Source organism: Zingiber officinale, chromosome 1A, assembly GCF_018446385.1.
Source record: "Zingiber officinale cultivar Zhangliang chromosome 1A, Zo_v1.1, whole genome shotgun sequence".
Classification (NCBI taxonomy): Eukaryota; Viridiplantae; Streptophyta; class Magnoliopsida; order Zingiberales; family Zingiberaceae; genus Zingiber; species Zingiber officinale.
Genome location: NC_055987.1, coordinates 22,676,720 through 22,697,629, shown reverse-complemented (window position 1 = coordinate 22,697,629; position 20,910 = coordinate 22,676,720). Strand labels below are relative to the sequence as shown.

Below are 20,910 nucleotides of genomic sequence, written 5' to 3'. Positions count from 1 at the left end.
AAGTTCTCAATTTGTGAACTGTATTTAACGCCAATGCCCCTCTTAACATCAATTCCAAATGGCCATTGCATACTCTATAAAGTTTCTCTCATGGTTTTGGCAGTGCAATTAGCCTTCCATTAACAGGAGCCCCTGGAGCCTTCTAATATAATGTCATTTCGTAGAAATACAACAATTGAGGATAAGGATTATATTTATGCTGCTTCTAGATTCGTTTGATTATGCAAAGCCAAGATTATTAGAACTAGGCATTAGGTGGGTTTTCTTGTTTGCTTCATCTCTGAAGAATTTTCAATATCTACAAGATCAAGATGTCTATAAACCAGAAGAAAGGGAGGAGAATGGTAACTCTCTGTAACAAAATTTCTCTTCTATTGTCCAAGGAGAACATTCTTATATACCAATTTGTTTTTCTTCTTAGTTTTTTTTTTAAAAAAAACTTTTTAACTGCCAGGCAATAAAAACAATAATTTTGCTAAAAGTCTGTAATTATCCTCAACAATTGGAACTCTACGGCTACCTTTTATTATTATTATTATTATTACAGAACAAAGGCATCCTGGAGTACAGCATAACAATTAGCTATCAATTACTAAAAAGAAAACCCCATCATATTTATGTATATGCCAGTCACTTTGCTCTGCAGACTGATCGACTGACTTCAGACATAATCGAACAAAAGATGGACGGAGTTCGACAGGGAATTGCCAGACACTTCATAATCCCATCTGGTATAAGAGAATGGAGGAGTATATCATGCTCATCTCCGGTTAGCCTTGTCTTTATAATTTGCAACTTAGTATACATTTAGTTCATTTTCGGGAGGTAGAGGCTCAAATATTGATTCCACTTCAGTCATGTCAACATTCTCCAAACTCGAGGGGCACCACTTTGGATTCTGCAAATATCATATCGGCAATTACATTGGTAATATAAGGACTATTCTAACTAACTACAAATAACCAATTCGAACATTAGAAACATCTGGATGAATCCATCATTCAGCAACAAATTGTAAAATAAATTTAATCTTTGCATAAAGGTGAAAACTCATGTTGGCTGCAAAGAAAAGATAACAATGAATACAAGACCTGAATCATTGCCTATAACCCATCTGTTACCTTGACCTTCGTATGTATTGGCAGTGACCTGATGGTTACGTTACAGTAAAATTAGTGGTAAGCCATACCGCCTATCCCTAATGCCACTCACTGCATCGCACACCATGAACTCTGATGATTGATGTTGCACCAGGTGAAGATCCTTGGTATCCAAGACCACTGCATCTAACTGTAGAAAACTAAGAGCAATACAATCCCTGCTCTCTATGGGGTTGGAATAAAGTGTAGACTCCTACACTCTCGATAAGTATTATAATTGTTTGATCAAATATCAAGTAGACAAGGCAAAAGTTACGCTCTTACAACAAGCAAAAGCCAACAAACTCAAATTTTAAGAAATGCAAAGGAACTCACAAATTTTTAGCAAGGTCGCCATTGTTTTCTTTAGAACAATTTCAATGCGGCAGCCATAGTGGCTATTGGATTACAGCAGCACGTACCTACTGTATGAATATTAGCCATGATTTCCTAACTTTAATTGGTAGTTGCTAATGAATTAAGAATGCCTACATAATCATTGCCCTGAACCTATTATGAATTGCTCTTACCATTCAGAAAAACCTGAGCTCCCTAAGGAAAAATTGTGAAAGACACTAACATAAGCCCCCTCGGGACAGTCTAATGGCTAGCGCATGAGGTGTTGCCATCGTGAAAGACACTAACATGTAACAAAAGAAACACTGATATATGCAATTCCTCAGAACATTCCAAGGAGTGATGAATACAACTTTTTTAGCAATTAGCCAAAGAATAAAACAGAAAATTCTTCACTAATTCATGTGAGTTCTGCAATCCCCTAATGAGAACAAATTAGAACGAGAATACAAGCAATACAGTATTAAAATCATATTCTGAATATTTTATAAGGAACAAATTTCATTCATATATCGTTAGCTACCTGGTCCTTGTCTACCAAGACTGCTCGAACACCTTCAGCAAAATCACGCCGAATTGAGGTTCTTGTAGCAATTCGAAATTCATTCCTCATTACACCCTTTAACTGGATTTAAAATATCAGTTTTAACTGAGATGCAAATATTTGGCCAATATATAATTACCCATTTGAATGCAAATTTTCACCAAGGACTTACTTTTGATAAATAACTGTCCTTGTTTTCAAATGCTTCTGCAACTTTAGAAAAATGCCTCTGAGTTATGCAAAGAGAAAAGGGAGCACCTTTACCAAGTCCCACAAGAGCATCATTGGCCCAGTCTGCCACTGTGACCAAAAATATCAACAGAGTAAGTGAATTTGAGAACTGAAATATTAAAAAAAAAGAAAAGAAAAACATTTTTCACACTATGAAGTGCAAAGGTGATGTCTTTGTAAAGAAAAGATAAATGGTACACATGGCAGAACTCAATTTCAAAACTGAAGGAGCAAGCATCTGAACAAGTCCGCAACAAGTCCGCAATGGTGCTTGCATATCAGTACAAAACTGACTTTGGAGTTTTTTTCCCTCTGTTAGGAATTTTACTAAAGTGTTGGTCCATAAGTGTAGAAAAAAAAAGAAGAATCTAAGATAGTAAGATGTATGTATGAGAATACATAAAAGACAAGATCAAGAAATACTACTATTATGAAACACTTTGGTATACACGCATAGCACTAGTAGATGAAAATTTGAGAAAATAAATAAATTTAAACGGTATGGAACTACTTTAAAATGATCAATGGATGTTATCATTTGACAATTTGAGTGAAAACTCTACTTAAATAAATAAAAAATGATTTAAGGAATTCGAGCATCTAGTAATAGCTTGTACAAAGTTCAATGGATGGATACGATTCACGAGTTGACCTAAAATAGTTAGCATTAAAAAGACTTGTTTGCTGTAATTTCCTCCAGTGCATGTACATAGACATATTTTGATAATAAACAGAAACAATGAAGATCAATATTCACAACATAATTGACATAATTTTTTGTAGTTGGTGAAGAACTAAGGCACCCCTCTTCACTTTTTTCTCCTTCGAGCTTAGTACTTGAATTGACCTTATTCTAGCTGCATTATGTTATAGCTAGGATCAGTAAGTGTCCTTAAAAGTGCAAAGGGTCATGTTTTATATAATCTAGATACATCATCTGACTGATAACATGTGTAAATCAATCACACTTAGATAAGTGATTAATGCAAGGGAAAAGTTTTCCTATGAATTAACAATATTCTTCTACTATTTTTCTCCTTAATTTTCTTCCTTGTTTTTTCATTCCCTCCAATTTATGATGGCTCTGCATTTCAGTTTCCTTAATCTACCTAAATGAGTTAAAATTTTCACCAAATTTGTTTATAAAAATCTCAGCAGCATTGTTTTTGCAATTGAATGCAAGTTATGCTTTCATTTTCATAAAGTTCCTTTCATGTTTCTTGTGATACATGAAAATTTTAATCCCTAAGGCTGCATTTACTTGGATGAGAGGTATCAGAGGGAGGAGGGAAAGTCTACAAAACATATACATAATGATAGAACTCCATCTCTAATTTTGTGAATCTTTTTCTCTGCCCTCCTGAATTTCCATCCAAGTAAATACAGCCTAAGTAAAAGAGTAGTTTTTCTATCATGAGCATTTATAATTCTTATGCATTAACTAAGTTATATGCACATGAAACTAAATATTGAATCTCTCCTCTTTCAAGTAAGAAGACAATGGAGCTACTTCAAAAAGGCAAACCAGATAAAATGACTGAAAATATGTTGTACCTTGATATCCTCTAATGCATCCTCCAAATACTAAGAGGAAAATGGGAAACTATAGTAGATAAACCACGAAATAAATAAGCCATCCTCTCTTAATGTGCCAATCAAAATAATCAAAAAGGAGAAATACAAATATCATTTATAAGAAATAGTAAACATGGAAAAGATTATTTTCTTAGGTAGGAGCATAAGATCAATCAACTAAACAAAGTTGGTATCCTAACTGAAGATTCAGTCTAATGATCAGTTAGCACCAAGGTTTCCAGAACAGAAAGAAAAAGAGATATAATCAACACTTCAGTTAGTGCATTTAACATGTAGTTGATGAACACTTCAAGTTAACATTTAACACGTAGTGATTCACTTTAGTGCATACCCGGAGAATCAGAACTTTGTTGGTGCCCTTTCAACTCTTTTATCGTTTCATGGACAGATTTATTTGTAAAACAAGAAACAATCTGAGGCAAAAGCATTTTCAGTAGGGAATCTGATTCAGGCTCTCTTCTGTAATAATCCAAAAGGTCCAGGACATCTTTGTCAGGGTCATTAGAGCTGGAAGCAGAAATATACATTAGATTTTCAATAGCTTCTCTGAAAAACAGCAAATAACAGTAACAAGGCACGAGTATAGATGGAAATTTCACTCTTGGGGTATTATTCAAACAAGAAATGGTTCCATATCATAAAAAAATAAATACTAAATAAAATAGCTGCAGTAGCAGTTAAAATTGCTCTCTCACTCTCATATTGAGAAACAGAATAAGATAAAACAAAATCGCTCTTGTGTGTATATTTGCAATTTGAAGAAAACATGGCCATTTTTAAAATTCAATGCTTTATGACAAACAAATAGTGTTTTTTTTAGTTTTATAGTTAACTGCAAAAACTCACTACACTGGCTGAGTTTTACACAATCTGAATGGTACAAAAAAATAGACATCCGAAAGGTGAAATTGCTCCGAAGAATCTCAATACTAAGCCCGACTTTCTGGTGGAAAATCATAGTTCTTGAATAACTAAAATATTTTTTTCCCTCGCCTTTTTAAAAAAATAAATCCTCATTAATTACATACAAATTAATGCATAAGAGGGCTTCCTTTAGCATGGGCATGGTTCCAGATGGCACATAATGTGTTCCAAGACCCATATACAAAGCATCAGCAGGGGTTGAAATTTTCTTCCCAGTCATTCCAAGATAAGCACCTGAATATAACATTATGAAAAGAGTAGATTACTCATAAAGGTAAATTAGCCAGGTCTCCTTGGTCATTCATGTGAGTAATTTGACCAAATTTATAAAACTTAAATACTATAAAAGTTTGATAAATACAGACTAATCTTAATTGACCTATCAAGATGACAGGCAGAGACAATTCCCAACATGGTAAATATTAAAAATGGAGATTAAATGGCATGGAAACTAAACAAAAGTTTAGTCATTTCTATTGTCTGTAACGCAGCATGCGTGGTTATACTTTCCAGAACTCAGACAATTTATCACTACATAACTTTTAACTTATATTCAATAACAACGGTAGATCACAAGTATTCATTTGGCAAAGGCAAGGGTATTGTGTGGATTGAACAGATGGCATTGCTTGGAACTTATAAATCACAAGGCACTTACCATTTGCTACTTTGACATGCAAAATTATGAGTGAACACCGAAAAATGGAAATAAGATGATATATACAATTAAAGCCTCAATCATACTTCAAAATTCGCATGAGCGATCTCTGAATCACTGTTTTAAAAGATAAGGTAACAGATTTCTGGATTATATTTTTCACAATCAAAATGAAACTTTTTATTTTCCAGGTTTGATACTTTAGGGTATGATACACCGAAGGGTTATCTGACGTGGGATATGCAGATTTTGATGAGCATCAATTCAACAGAATTATATGGATCTCATTTCATTAATTGATGTGAGTTACACAAGGAATTGAACTACAGCATGCAGGAGAAGTTGAATATCAACAGCATGCATTCACAAGTTTTCCGAAACTTACCTACTGCCCCTCTTCCTGGACCACGTGCTGATATATAAGCAAAGCCAACATCTGGAAACAAGCCAATTCCATTTTCCGGCATAGCAAGAATAGTTCTCTGTGATGCATAAATATCAATGTCATGATCAAATAAAATAGGACTCAGACATGGTGCAAATAAAAATTGTGTATTGGCAACTTCGATGTATCTAAACTAAATATACCTCTGTTATAACACGAAACCGACCATGGCCCGACAAACCAATCCCAAACCCCATGGTCACACCGTCCATGAAGCATATATAAGGCTTTCTATAGTTAGAAATTTTACATATCAGTGAATATTCTGTAGCAAATACCTGAAAATAATAAACTTTTAGCGCAAGAATGCACATCAGTGTAATAGAAGTTTCGACGATAGAGAACATTGACAATCATAGAGCTAATCTTGCAAATTAGATTCATAAATCATAAGACACCAGATTGTAACTCATCTAGCACTTTCCTGTGGTTTCAACACATTCTAAATATTGCTGTAATTTCTTTATTGTGTATAAATTTTATGATGGGCATTGTCTTTCATCTTTGTAAAGCATTGAAGAGAAAGTCAACAAACTCAAAACACTCAGGAGAAGCCAAGGACCCCATTCATTAAGTTTAGGAGAAGATATTCAACTGAATAATGCATACTAACCAGATAGACTGTTAGATAATATATTATGAGCAAATAAAACTGCTGTCCTACTTACAATAATCAAGAATGCTATCCGGTGGCACATGGAACAAACAGAAATATATAAGCTGCTGACCTCTTAATGAGGCCACTTCTAAAGTGTTTCTATTTAAGGTAAACCAGTAAAGATACGAGAAGCAGGTGCATAAGACATAAATGAAATTGTAAGATAATAATAATCCTGAAGACAGTTGGACATAACTGAAGACATATCAATAACATAAACAAATATACATCCAGATAGAGAGACAAGGGAAAAAAACAAGCAGGTTTAATCAGAACAGTCTACATTTTTAGTATTGTCAATTGAATAAAAACTAAGGATAGCAACTATTCTGTATAGAATCACGTAAATGAGTGGACCTTAGTTCTTTCTGACAAATTGTATTTGGTAGCAACCTGCTTCACATCACCACCTGCATTTAGGTTACCTCAGTTATTACTCCATAAATTGCCAAAAACACAATATGTTACTCAGAGTTAACCATATCTAGAAGTAAAGCAATATGCATCTGAAGTAGAAACAACAACGCTTCAGTCTTGACATTTCCATCAAAGCAACTTTCATCCTATCCTTGTCCATGAACTATTTACAACTCACACCAATGCTTTGGGGTGCACAAAAAGAAACACAAAATCAACAGAATGGAGAGAGGAATGATTTATACAGAAGCTTAAAAGCTATTCCCCAAAATGTACTCACCTCCAGCTGCCTCCTACATGGTCAAACTCCTCTGAAAGGCCTGTGTTTGATTCAAAAGGACACAATCATCAGCAGGTTCCTCAGGAACAGCTCAACGCCTACCTAGTATCCACCTCGATCAAGGACCATGTCCCATAATGGTTGCTTAACACAATCCCAAGTCCACCCACTCAAATATTCAGATCCTTCTCACCATTCATGCAAGTGATTCTCCCACCCATCTCCATTAAGCAACACACGACTAGATCATAACCAGCATGAGCTATCCAAATTTATAGAACTTGGGAAAGCAACAAATAACCCAAAGATAGGTAACATTCAATTTTGCTAATGACTATAGCTACAAAGAGGACTCACATCCCAACAGGTAATGGAAGATACACAATCACTAAAAGTAACTTTGTTATTCTACGTATTGTTCAGTGTTCACCATTTTTTTCAAGCATGACTGGAATAAGAAACAAATGAGAATCCTCGTCTTTCTTCAAAAAATTTACTCAAAATCAATGTGTGTACCATTAATCATCTAACAAAGACCAAGTTAGTTCTGATGCAGTTCATACATTGGATGATTGAATATGAACATCTTCAGAGAGAATTAGGATGGGCTATCATAGCTTTCCATGAACACTACCCTAATTGCCACCCCTACCTCTGGACATGATGCATGGCAACAATATTCTGAAAAAAAAGAGCAGGCAAGCTCCAACAAATTCCACGTCATATAATAAACTTTGGACCTCAGCAAGTACTTGAGAAGAAAAAGAAGTTTAGCTATGTCGGCAACAGAACTAACAGGAGGGATTGACCTGAAGAAAAGGCTCGAGGCGAGCTGCTCTCCACAAGAACACATTTGATCCTGGGATCAGTTCCCCACTCGTCGAGGAAATTAGTGTACTTTAAGTCCATCTCTGCATTCCCAAAAATATTGTGTTGCAAACTTCATCATTAGAGCTTCGATAAAACAACAACGTCAAGATATAGAATCACGAAATTCATTATTTGTAAAGCGAGAGCATATTTCGTTGAGGGGCCTACAGCGCGATGACTTTTCAGTGCATAGCAGCTTATGAGCAAGATGCAGATGTTATCGGAAAAGTTCCGCAGATGTAACAAAAGAGAACTGAAAGAAATACTCGGTCATGAAATAGTAGGGAGGGGAAACAACTACCGAGGTTCATGGCGTTGAGGGCTTTGGGCCGATCTAGGGTGATCACGCCGACCCCATTGGGGAAGACGCTTCCCTTGACGAAATCCTCCGTTGCGCTGGAGGTGACTGTTGTGCAACGGCGAGAAATGGGAGATTGGATGGTTAAAAGGCGCCGGAGATTATGGTGTCCTGCCGATTCGGAGTTTGAGCAAGCGATTGAGGAACGAGAGACGGAAGAGGTGCCAAGGAGGAAGCGACACCGGGGGAGGAAAGCACGCATTGCTGCGATCGCGGAGTTATTGGTCTGGACAGGAGGTGAGAGGGCGGCGACGAAGTGGGGAGAGAAGAGAGGAGGGCGTTTGCAGGCTGGCAGGGATGGGCCTCTTCCAGTTCCCCCTTGTAGCAAGATTGCACAACCTAAGCAAATTTGTTTTTTCGGTTTATTTTTTTAACTGAAACGTAAATTTCTGAAATTACTAAATTATATAAGGTAATTTTAAAATTATTAAATCATATACCTATTTTCTATTTTACATCTTATCAGTTATTGATTATTTTAATCAGTATGAATCATCAAAATTTTGAGAAAAAAAAATTGAACAAATCAGACTGATTAAAAATCAATCGACTCATTTCCTTTTTTTTTTTTTCAAAGTTAATTTAAGATAAAATTGATTGATAAATTAAACAACTTCAGATTAATATGAAATTAATTTTTATGTATTCGATTATCTCTCCTTATTATATCCATGATTTGATGTTTGATACATTAATCGCTTTTATCCAAAATCACCTAATTGACCAAATGACATTGAATTGACATAAAACTAATTCATATGTGTTCTATCTCTCTTGATTATATTCATGCACTCAAATATTACTTTAACTCAATATATTGAGAGAACAATGATTTTTTAAACACAAATATATTTAAAAAATTCAATTCGTGTTAACAAAAAATTTACTGATAGACTAAACCATCTCGGATTGACATGAAATTATATCTTATGTATTTAGTTAGTTATCCTGATTATATATATATACCCTCAAAAATCAATTTGAACCAATATATTCAGAGCAATAATTTTTTAAACACGAATATATTTAAAAAAATGCAATTCATGTTAAAAAAATTTGATTGATAAATCAAATGGCCTCAGATTGAAATAAAACTATATTCTATGTATTGATCTAGTTCTTTTGATTATATACAAGCCCTCAAACATCAATTTGATCTAATATATTGAAAATAATAAATTTTTAATACAAATTAAATTTTTCCTATGTGTCAGGCAAAATAGGCTAATGGACCAAATAACCCCGAATTGATATGAAACTAGTTATTATGTGTTTGTGTACCTCTCTTGAGTATATATATGCCCTCAAACGTCAATTTGACTTAATATATTGAGAGCAACGATTGTTTGAACATGAAAATATTTGAAAAATTCAATTCGTATTCAAATAATTCGGTTGATGGATCAAACAGTCTCTGATTGATATGAAACTAGATCCTATATGTTCATATAGTTCTCCTGATTTTATCTATACCTTCAAACATCAATTAAACTCAATATATTAAGAGCAATGATTTTTTTAAACACGATTTAACTTTTTCAAATATATCCATGTTCAAAAAATTATTGCTCTCGATATATTAAGTTGAATTGATATTTGAATGCATGGATAGAATCAAGAGAGGTAAACGAATACATAGAAACTAGTTTCATATCAATCCAAGGTCGTTTGTGTTGGTGCGAGAAGCACCAAACAATCGAACCTGTGTTTTAATTATGTTAAAGGGTTCAAAGTTAAATTGTCTTGTAATCATTTAACAAGCTTGATTGAGCTTGCAAGAAAAGTCCTAAGTGTTCTTAGGCAAAAGTCCTAGTGGATTTTAGGCAGATGGAAAACCCTAGGGGGTGGTAACCCTAGATGATGAAAAGTTCTAACTGTGGTTAGGCAGGTGGAAAACCCTAGGGGGTGGTAACCCTAAGAAGAAAGTCTTGGCAGGTCGAGCGCTTCCAGCAAAATCCTAGAGTCAGGGACTCTAGTTTAAAATTTTGGTGGTTGCGAACCAAGTGGAAGTCTGAACGGGTCATGGAGCGGGCATTCAGCATAAAGACCGGAAGCCTCGGGTGCTGAGCAAAAGTCCAGTAGGTCTGGAGGACAAGTCTGGCAACAGGTAAACTCTCCTGAGAGGAGTATGTGAGGACGCGTTCCCCGGTGAGAAAACAGTAAGCGTCGGTTCGAACAAGGGTTTCCGAAGGTGAAATCCGAAGTCAAACCCGGACAGTCCGGAGACTATCAAAATAAGTTATTATTTTATTGTGCTAACTCTATTTTGTAGAATATGTTTTGTATTTTGGACTAACGCATCTTGCAGGGAGAGAAAATGACTTAAAAGCCTCAGATGAATAGTTCCCGAGGGGCCCTCCATGGAGCTTGGAGGCGCCTTTGGGTGGATAAGCAGCGCAGCCAGTGGAGCTTATCAGTACCGTGGAAATAGGGATAGAACCTTGGCTAGAGGCGCCTCTTATGGAGGTTGGTGTTGGGATCGTTGGCCAGCTAAAAGGGGAGTTGAATAGCCCTGCACAATTAAAACGAAACCGAACCTTTCTCGGACTTAAAAGAACACTTGTAAAAATTAAAATTAGAAATAAACCAAAAAGATGAGACTCACAGATTTACTTGGTTACAACAGGGAGGTTGTTAATCCAAGGAAGTTAGCACGCACACAAAAAATCTCCTTCAAGCAGAGAAGCCTCTTTACAGCAATGAAGCACAGAAAATGAGAAACTAAATGAAAACTAAAGTATGTACAAGTGTTGTTTGCAACGATGTTTGTTAATTCGAAGCTTCTGGACCAAGGTTGTACATATAGCCTTGGTCGGAGAGCCTGGAAGGGTTCCAGGTGCCTAGAGGGGGTTAAAATTTATCTTCTTCGCAACGAATCATGGTCAAACGCGATCTGGATAGAATCACATTTCGGACGCCCGAAATCACTCCGGGCGCCCGAAATCACTCCGGGCGCTCGGACCCTTAAAGTCAATACGGTTGACTTTTTCGATCTGGGCTCTCTGCTCCAGTCCTGCTCACCTCGGTCTGAGTTTTCTGCTCCGACTCCGCTTGCTTGGGTGATTTCGGCTAATCGAAATAGGGCTCACCCGAACCCAATTTCGGCCTTCTCCTCTAGCAGACTTCTACTCCGGCTTCTTATCCCTCAAACATCGTGCATGTTCTTCTCATCCACCGATGTACTTTTCCGTGGCACCTCGTCCCTCAGACGCGTCTTTCGCTCGACTTCTTGTGCTCCTAAGCTCCTGCACATTTAGACACGGGGATCAAAAACCAACAGGATCTAACTTTTCCGCGGCACCTCGTCCCTCAGACGCACTGAGCCCGTCGGCTCTCTCTCGTGTCGTCCTTCTCGCTAGCCGCGTCTTCCGCTTGACTTCCTGTGCTCCTAAGCTCCTGCACATTTAGACACGGGAATCAAAAACCAACAGGATCTAACTTAACTTGTTTGATCACATCAAAATAACTTTGAAGTTCTAACAATCCCCCCCTTTTTTATGTGAGCAATCCAAGTTAAGCTAAGGTAAATAAATAAAGTTAAAGAAAAAATAAATTTTGCAATAAATCACAAAAAGTAGAGAATTTAATATTTAGCTACCTCTCCCTAGACTTAATCTTGTTCTTCTCCTCCTTTGCTCACATAAAAAATGAGGTACCAAAAAAATCTAAGGGGAATCCTGATTTTTAAAAAAACTGGTATCAAGTTTTGAAAATTTTAAAAATTTCTCAGTAGTTTTAGAAGCTTTAAGTATTGCAGAAAAGTTTCTAAGTAAGAAAATTTTAAACAGAGAAAAAATAATTCTAAGTGAAAATATTTTCAAAAAAAAATCTAAGTAAACTTTGATTTTGGAAATTTCAATTTGATAGTTCTAAAAATGCAAATGTAATTTTTAAAAACATTTTCTAAGTAAAAAAAATGAAAAAAAAATTAGAAGTTAAACAAATTTTCAGGAATTTTTGTAGAAATTTTGGTAAAGTAAATCTGATATTTAAAAAAACTATAAATATTTATAAAGAAAAATTTACTAAGTTTTTTTTTAAGTTAAACAGATTTGTATAGAAGAATTTTCCAAAAAGAATTGAATAACTATTCAAAGCATTATCTAATTTCAATTTTAATGCTTTATCAGTTAGTCAATTAAACATTTTATTTCAATATTTGGCTTCCAGGCTATGGCGAGGCACTAGGCCTTTTTGGTTATTGGATCATCAACCACTTCTAAACAAAGTCGTATAAAGAAATTAAACGTTTAATTTTCTCACTGAAAGCTCTAAGTCTAAATAAAGTTCAAGTTAGACAAGACTTGGGAACTCGATATAGGTTCCAGCCAATTGGATTGATTAGATATTTCTTAGGGACATAATCCTTTGAAATATTTTTAATTTGTCCTTTGTGATATCTAAAATATAAATTTAGGTTATTGAACTTTCTAAAACTTGTATTATATGAGCATGCATGATTTTTCAAGTTACTTATTTCTTTTTACAAAATATCATTTTCTAATTTTATTTTGTCAAACTCTTCTAATGGGCAAGATTTTGTTAAAATTAATTTTAAAATTTTAATTTCTTTTTCAAGTTTGCAACAATCTTTGGTTAATAATTTTACAAACTTAAACAACTTGTCAGGTGGGAGAGATCGTACCTGACTTACCTTGTCGACTTCGTTATCCGTAGCTCCCCCTGAACTGCTGCTTTCTTCCGATGTAGCTCCCCCTTCATCGATGCTCATTTCGGACGAGCTTGCTTCATGTTCATATTCTTGATGACTTGCCATTAATACAAGTTCAGATAAAGCCTCGACTTCCAATTCAGACGACGTATCATCCCACGTCGCCTTTAATATCTTGTACTTGTTCGTTTGGACAGGCTTCTTTCCTTTGTCCTTCTCCTTGTTCCTTAGCTTGAGGTAGTTGTCTTTGACATGCCCTTCTTCATTGCAGTGGTAGCATCTGATCGTCTTTTTCTTTCTACCCTGCGGATGGTTAATTTTTCTTAATTTACATAACTTTTTAAAACATCTTACTACCATTTCCTCGTCGTCGATAGAAGATTCTGACTCATGTTCGTCTCTTGTTACCTTGAGGGCAATGTTGTGCTTTGGCTCCTTCGTACCTGCACATCTCGATTCATGCACTTCAAACGTCAAAAATAATTCTTCTAAGGTAATAGATTCTAAGTCCTTAGAGATATAGAAGGCATCTACTAGTGATGCCCATTTCATATTCCTAGGGAATGCATTAAGAGCGTACCTTAGCGAATCTCAGTTGCTTACCGTTTCTCCGATATTTGAAAGTCTGGTGATGAGCTCCTTAATCCTCGAGTAAAGGTGTGCAATCATTTCGTCTTCTTCAAATCACAGGTTGGTGAGCTGGTTGTGAAGTAAGTCTCGTCTCGCAAGCTTGGCTTCGAGCGCTGTCGATCTGGTTGACTTCTTGTGGCAGAAGGACGCTCAGCAGATGAAACTCTACTTTGTCGTTTGCCACGTAGTCGGTCTGCTCCTTTTTCATCCACTGGTATTCTTTCTTACCTTCGGGTGCTATAAAACCGAACTTCATTATTAAAAGTAATTCAAAGTCAGTTTTGAAGAATACCTGCATTCACTTTTTCCAGCTAGCGAACTCCCCCTCAAATTTTGGTGGGTAGATGTTTGGTCCGGCCATCATCTTTGCTTCGATCGGCAGTTAGTCCTCCTGAAGTATTTTGGCTCTGATACCACTTGTTAAGATTGTTGGTCGTCTAGAAGGGGGAGGGGGGGGGGGTGAATATCCCTGCACAATTAAAATAAAATCGAACCTTTCTCGGACTGAAAAGAACACTTGTAAAAATTAAAATTAGAAATAAACCAAAAAGATGAGGCTCACAGATTTACTTGGTTACAACCAAGAAGGTTGTTAATCCAAGGAAGTTAACGCGCATACAAAAAAATCTCCTTTAGGCGGAGAAGCCTCTTTACAGCAATGAAGCACAGAAAATGAGAAACTAAATAAAAACTAAAGTGTGTGAGTGTTGTTTGCTAGGATGCTTGTTGATCTAAAGCTTCTGGACCAAGATTGTATATATAGCCTTGATCGGGACATCTGGAAGGGTTCCAATCGCTTGAAGGGGGATAAAATTTTATCCCCTTCGCAACGGATCATAATCAAACACAATCTGGATAGAATCACATTCCGGCCGCCCAGAATTGATCCGGGCGCTCAGAATTGCTCCGGGCTCCCTGACCTTTAAAGTCAACATGATTGACTTTTTCGATTCGGGCTCTCTGCTCTGGTCCTGCTCGCCTCAGTTTGAGTCTTCCGCTCGGACTCCGCTTGCTTAGGTGATTTCGGCTAACCGAAATAAGGTTCACCCGAACCCAATTTCGACCTTCTCCTCGAGCAGATTTCCACTCCGGCTTCTCGTCCCTCAAATGTCGCGCACGTTCTTCTCTTCCACCGGTGTACTCTTCCACGACACCTCGTCCCTCAGAAGCACCGAGCCCGACGACTCTCTCTCGTGTCATCCTTCTCGCTTATTGTGCCTTCCGCTCGACCTCCTGTGCTCCTAAGCCCCTGCACATGTAGACACAGGTATCAAAACCCAACAGGACCTAACTTAACTTGTTTGATCACATCAAAACAACCTTGGGGTTCCAACAATCTCCCCCTTTTTAATGTGAGCAACCCAAGTTAAGGTAAGGTAAATAAATAAAGTTAAAGAAAAAATAAATTTTACAATAAAGAATAAAAAGTAGAAAATTTAATATTTAGCTACCTCTCCTTAGACTTAATCTTTTTCTTCTCCCCCTTTGATCACATAAAAAATGGGGTACCAAAAAAAAATCTAAGGGTAATCCTGATTTTCAAAAAAATGGTATCAAGTTTTGAAAATTTAAAAAATTTCTCAGTATTTTTAGAAGCTTTAAGTGTTGCAGAAAAGTTTCTAAGTAAGAAAATTTTAAGCAGAGAAAAAAAATTCTAAGTAAACTTTGATTTTAGAAATTTCAATTTGATAGTTCTAAAAATGCAAATGCAATTTTTAGAAACATTTTCTAAGTAAAAAAAATGAAAAAATTTCTCAGTTAAACAAAATTGTAGGAATTTTTGTAGAAATTTTGGTAAAGTAAATTTGATATTTAAAAAAACTTTAAAAAAATTCTAAAGAAAAATTTGCTAAGTTTTTTTTTAAAGTTAAACAGATTTGTATAGAAAAATTTTCTAAAAAGAATTGAATAACTATTCAAAACATTATCTAATTTCAATTTTAATGTTTTCTCAGTTAGTCAATTAAATATTTTATTTCAATATTTGGCTTTCAGGTTGTGGCGAGACACTAGGCCTTCTTGGTTATTGGATCATCAACCACTTCTAGACAAAGCTGTATAAGGAAATTAAACATTTAATTTTCTCGTTGAAAGCTGTAAGTCTAAATAAAGTTTAAGTTAGACAAGACTTGGGAACCCGATATAGGTTCCAGCCAACTGGATTGATTAGGTATTTTCTTAGAGACATATTTCTTTGAAATGTTTTAAATTTGTCCTTTGTGATATCTAAAATACTAATTTAGGTTATTGAACTTTCTAAAACTTGTATTATATGAGCATGCATAATTTTTCAAGTTACTTATTCCTTTTTGCAAAATATCATTTTCTAATTTTATTTTGTCAAACTCTTCTAATGGGAAAGATTTTGCTAAAATTAATTTTAAAATTTTAATTTCTTTTTCAAGTTTGCAACAATCTTTGGTTAATAATTTTACAAACTTAAACAACTTGTCAGGTGGGAGAGATCATACTTGACTTACCTTGTCGACTTCGTTATCCATAGCTCCCCCTGAACTGCTGCTTTCTTCCGATGTAGCTCCCCCTTCATCGATGCTCATTTCAGATGAGCTTGCTTCGTGTTCATCTTCTTGATGACTTGCCATTAATGCAAGTTAGGAGAAAGCCTCGACTTCCAATTCAAACGATGTATCGTCTCACATCACCTTTAGTATCTTGTATTTGTTCGTTTGGACAAGCTTCTTTCCTTTGTCCTTGTCCTTGTTCCTTAGCTTAGGATATTTGTCTTTGACGTGCCCTTCTTCGTTGCAGTGGTAGCATCTGATCGTCCTTTTCTTTCTACCCTACGGATGGTTAGTTTTTCTTGATTTACATAACTTTTTAAAACGTCTTACCATCATTACCATTTCCTTGTCGTCGATAGAAGATTCTGACTCATGTTCGTCTCTTGTTACCTTGAGGGCAATGTTGTGCTTTGGCTCCTTCGTACCTGTACATCTCGATTCATGCACTTCAAATGTCGAAAATAATTCTTCTAAGGTAATAGATTCTAAGTCCTTAGAGATATAGAAGGCATCTACTAGTGATGCCCATTTCATATTCCTAGGGAATGCATTAAGAGCGTGCCTTAGCGAATCTTGGTTGCTTACCATTTCTCCGATATTCGAAAGTCTGGTGATGAGCTCCTTAATCCTCGAGTGAAGATGTGCAATCATTTCGTCTTCTTCAAATCGCAGGTTGGTGAGCTCATTGCGAAGTAAGTCTCGTCTCGCAAGCTTGGCTTCGGACGTCCCTTCGTGTAGCTTAAGGAACTTCTCCCAAAGCACCTTACTGAATTTTAGGTGTCGATTCGGTTGACTTCTTGTGGCAGAAGGGCACTCAGCAGATGAAACTCTGCTTTACCATTTGCCACGTAGTCGACCTGCTCCTTTTTCGTCCACTGGTATTGTTCCTTACCTTCGGGTGCTACAAAACCAAACTTCATTATTAAAAGTAATTCAAAGTCTGTTTTGAAGAATACCTGCATTCACTTTTTCCAGTTAAACCAAATCAAGTTAAGTTAAACTAAACCAAACCCAGTTAAATCAAACCAAGTTAAGGATGGGTGGATGCGAGGCTTTATATAGAGGCTACAACAGGGACCTAGAGGAGGAATTGGTTTAGGCCTTCTGATGGGCTTGGGTTTTCTGTGTTCGGCCTGAACACTAAACTCAAGTCCATCAATAATAACTCATACCACTAAAGGGTTATTATTGAACTACCGCACTAATCTCATATTACAATATGAGCTCCTTCTTATCATGAGTGTGTTAATCTCCATGTGTTTAAGATATCGAATGTCTGTTAATTAAATGAGTTACTGCAACTCAATTAAATAACATCCGATTCCAAGAGTAGTACCACTCAACTTTATTATCATACCGGATTAAGTCCACCTGCAGGGTTTACATGATAATCCTTATGAGCTCCTCAAGGGGGCATCATCAGCCTAAATAATTAGGACACAGATTCCTTCTATAATCAACAACACAACATATAAATAGTACTATTTCCCAACTCATCGGGCCTATTGATTTAATGAATAAATCTCATCCATTTAATGAATAAATACGACGTATATGTGCTTGTTATTATATAGGGATTAAGAGGACACACATCCATAATAACAAAGGTTCTGTTCTTTTATGTAGTCAGTATAAATCGAAGAACTTCAAATGGTTCTGTTCAATACACACATAGTGTACTAATATAATTTTATAGTCAAGAAAGACTAATACCAAATTATACTACAACCATATCAATGGTTTGTCCCAATCCATCTTGGTTGTGAGCTACTATTTATAATTTATAAGAAACTGATAACATGATCTTTTGTGTGGCATCACACACCATGTTATCTACAATATAAATTAAATGGACAACTGCATTGATATATATATATATATATATATATATATATAATGTAAACATTTGACCAAGGTGATTCTCATTTCAAAATATTTCAAAACAGATGTTCATACGAAAGCTAGGCTTATAGTATACATCCCAACAATCTCCCACTTATACTAAAAGACTATGCTGCCATACATCTGATTTTCATCCCCTCAAGATACCTATCAAAAACTCTCGCTGGAAGGGCCTTAGCGAAAGGATCTATCAGGTTATCTGCTGATGTAATCTTAGCGACAACAACCTCTCCTCGTTTTACGATGTCTCGTATCAGGTGGTACTTGCGCTCAATGTGTTTACTTGCCTTATGGGCTTGTCGTTCCTTCGAGTTTGCTACTGCACCACTGTTATCACAATAAATTGTGATAACTTTGGGCAAACCAGGAATTACATCTAAGCCCATCAAGAAGTTTCTGAGTCATACAACTTTTTGGCTGCCTCAGAGGCTACCACATACTTAGCTTCCATGGTGGAGTCTGAAACGCATTTCTTCTTAATACCCCTCCATGATATGACTCCACCTCCCAAAGTAAACACATACCCTGAGGTTAATTTACTGTTGTCCCTATCCGATTGGAAGCCCGAGTCCGTGTAACCCACAGAGCGTAAATCATCTACCTGGTAAACCAACATATAATCTCTACTCCTTTTCAGGTACTTTAATATATGCTTTACGGTAGTCCAATGTCCCCGTCCTGGGTTACTTTGATATCTGCAAATCATGCCCATGGTAAAACAGATATCCGTTCTCGTACATAGCATTGTATACATTAGGCTTCCTACAGCCGAAGCATAAGGAACTGCCTTCATCTCCTCTATCTCCTTTGATGTTTTAGGACACATCTCTTTAGATAAAGGTATTGCATGCCGAAAAGATAGAAAACCTTTCTTGGAGTTTTGCATGCTAAAACGAGCTAGGATAGTATCGATGTATGAAGCTTGGGATAAGCACAACATCCTTTTCATGCAATCACTTATTACTTTGATCCCAAGAATATGTCCACATTCTCCCAAGACCTTCATATCAAACTGCTTGGACAACCATACCCTTACGTCTAACAACACTTTGATATTGTTGCCAATGAGCAAAATGTCATCTACATATAGTACAAGAAATACCACTACGTTTTCGTCACTTTTCTTGTATACACAAGACTCATCCGAACACTGAATGAATCCATAAGACTTGATCACTTCATCAAACTGGATGTTCCAAGATCTTAAAGCTTGCTTCAGTCCATAAATAGACCAATTGAGCTTACATACAAGATGTTCTTTACCCTTCGCAATGAATCCCTCTGGTTGCTTCATATAGATATTTTCTTCAAGACTTCTATTAAGGAAAGCTGTCTTGACATCCATTTGTCAAACCTCATAATCTATATGAGTGGCAATAGATAAAAGAATCCAGATAGACTTAAGCATGGCTACCGGTGAAAACGTTTCCTCATAATTGATTCTCTCTTTTTGAGTATACCCTTTTGCAACAAGTCTTACTTTAAAGGTTTTAACCTTCCCATCTGTTCCTCTTTTTCTTTTGTAGAGTCATTTACATCCAATGGCTTTTACACCATTTGGTGGTTCTACAAGATCCCATACTTGATTAGAATGCATAGATTCTATTTCAGAGTTCATCGCACTTTGCCAATATGCTACATCTTTATCTTGGAGTGATTCATCATATGTCCAGGGATCAGCTTCATGTTCACCAGGGATCAAGTCCGAAGACTCTCCCAAAACCATGAATCTTTTAGGTTGCCTAACAACCCCCCCCCCCCCCACACTACGACGAGGCACTACCTATAATTGTGTATCATTTGTGACACGTGTTGTAATTACTTGTGGTATCTCATCTTATACCGTTGGTACTAAGATAGAAGTTAAAGGCGTTGGAATTCCGTTCTGTTTAAATTTCCCTGTATAAAAAATTATACAAGAACAAAACTTTTCCTAGCAGCCCGCATGTTCGATCAAACATGTGTTTGATCAATCAAACAAGTTCTTGAATGATCAATGCACACCTTGATCAAAGTACAAGATCGCTGGCCTCTTGTGTTGGTATTCCGAAAATGATACAAAGATAAACTAACTAATTACGCAGCGGAATTAAAGAACTAGTTGTACCTTTCCTTTGTAGCTAAAGACCTCTTGATCTTCTATCGTATTCCTCTCCTCTTCTTGGACGTCGTGTGGGCGACGATCTACCAAGACAACACCACCCTCCTTCTCTTCTCAGTTTCCAAACCGCCGACTATAAAAGGAGGCTCTAGGATGTGGCACCTTCTAATCTTCTTCCTCTTCTTCCTCTTCTTCAAGCCACCGGCCACCAATGGATTGCTAGGAAGGGGCGCCGACCCTAGCTAGGAGAGGAAGGGGGGCGCCAGCCCTAAGCAAGGAGAGGAGGGGGCGGCCCTTGCAAGGTGAGGAAGGGGTGGCCCTAGCAAGGTCAGGAGGGGCGGCCCTTGTTGGATGCTACTCGGAAAACCTAATGGTTCCACTGTACAAAAATTTTGTACAAAGGTCTGAACCTTTTCCTAACTACCATGTGTTCTTTTAAATTAAACTTGGATCGCCTGTGGAACTTAACACGTTTGATCCAAAGTTTAATCTATTTATTCTTTTAGGTTTAGACTCGGATCTCTTGTGAAACTTAACACGTTCGATCCAAATCACCTAAGTTATTAATTTCATTAAATATTAGTTTCCAAAATTGGCTTCCAGGAC

At 36.5% G+C, this 20,910-nt stretch overlaps 1 protein-coding gene across 1 annotated transcript; it reads right to left on the bottom strand.

Annotated features, from left to right (window-relative positions):
- Window positions 1–486: 486 nt before the first annotated feature.
- Window positions 487–8,812, bottom strand: LOC122020745 (3-hydroxyisobutyryl-CoA hydrolase-like protein 4, mitochondrial). The gene is made up of 10 exons (XM_042578769.1): window positions 8,421–8,812; window positions 8,059–8,160; window positions 6,910–6,962; window positions 6,038–6,172; window positions 5,835–5,931; window positions 4,896–5,025; window positions 4,199–4,374; window positions 2,213–2,340; window positions 2,020–2,121; window positions 487–898 (listed from the first exon to the last, which is right to left on the bottom strand). Exons 1-10 carry the CDS (start codon window positions 8,677–8,679, stop codon window positions 797–799), a joined length of 1,284 nt encoding a protein of 427 aa, XP_042434703.1. The 5' UTR covers window positions 8,680–8,812; the 3' UTR covers window positions 487–796.
- Window positions 8,813–20,910: the final 12,098 nt, after the last annotated feature.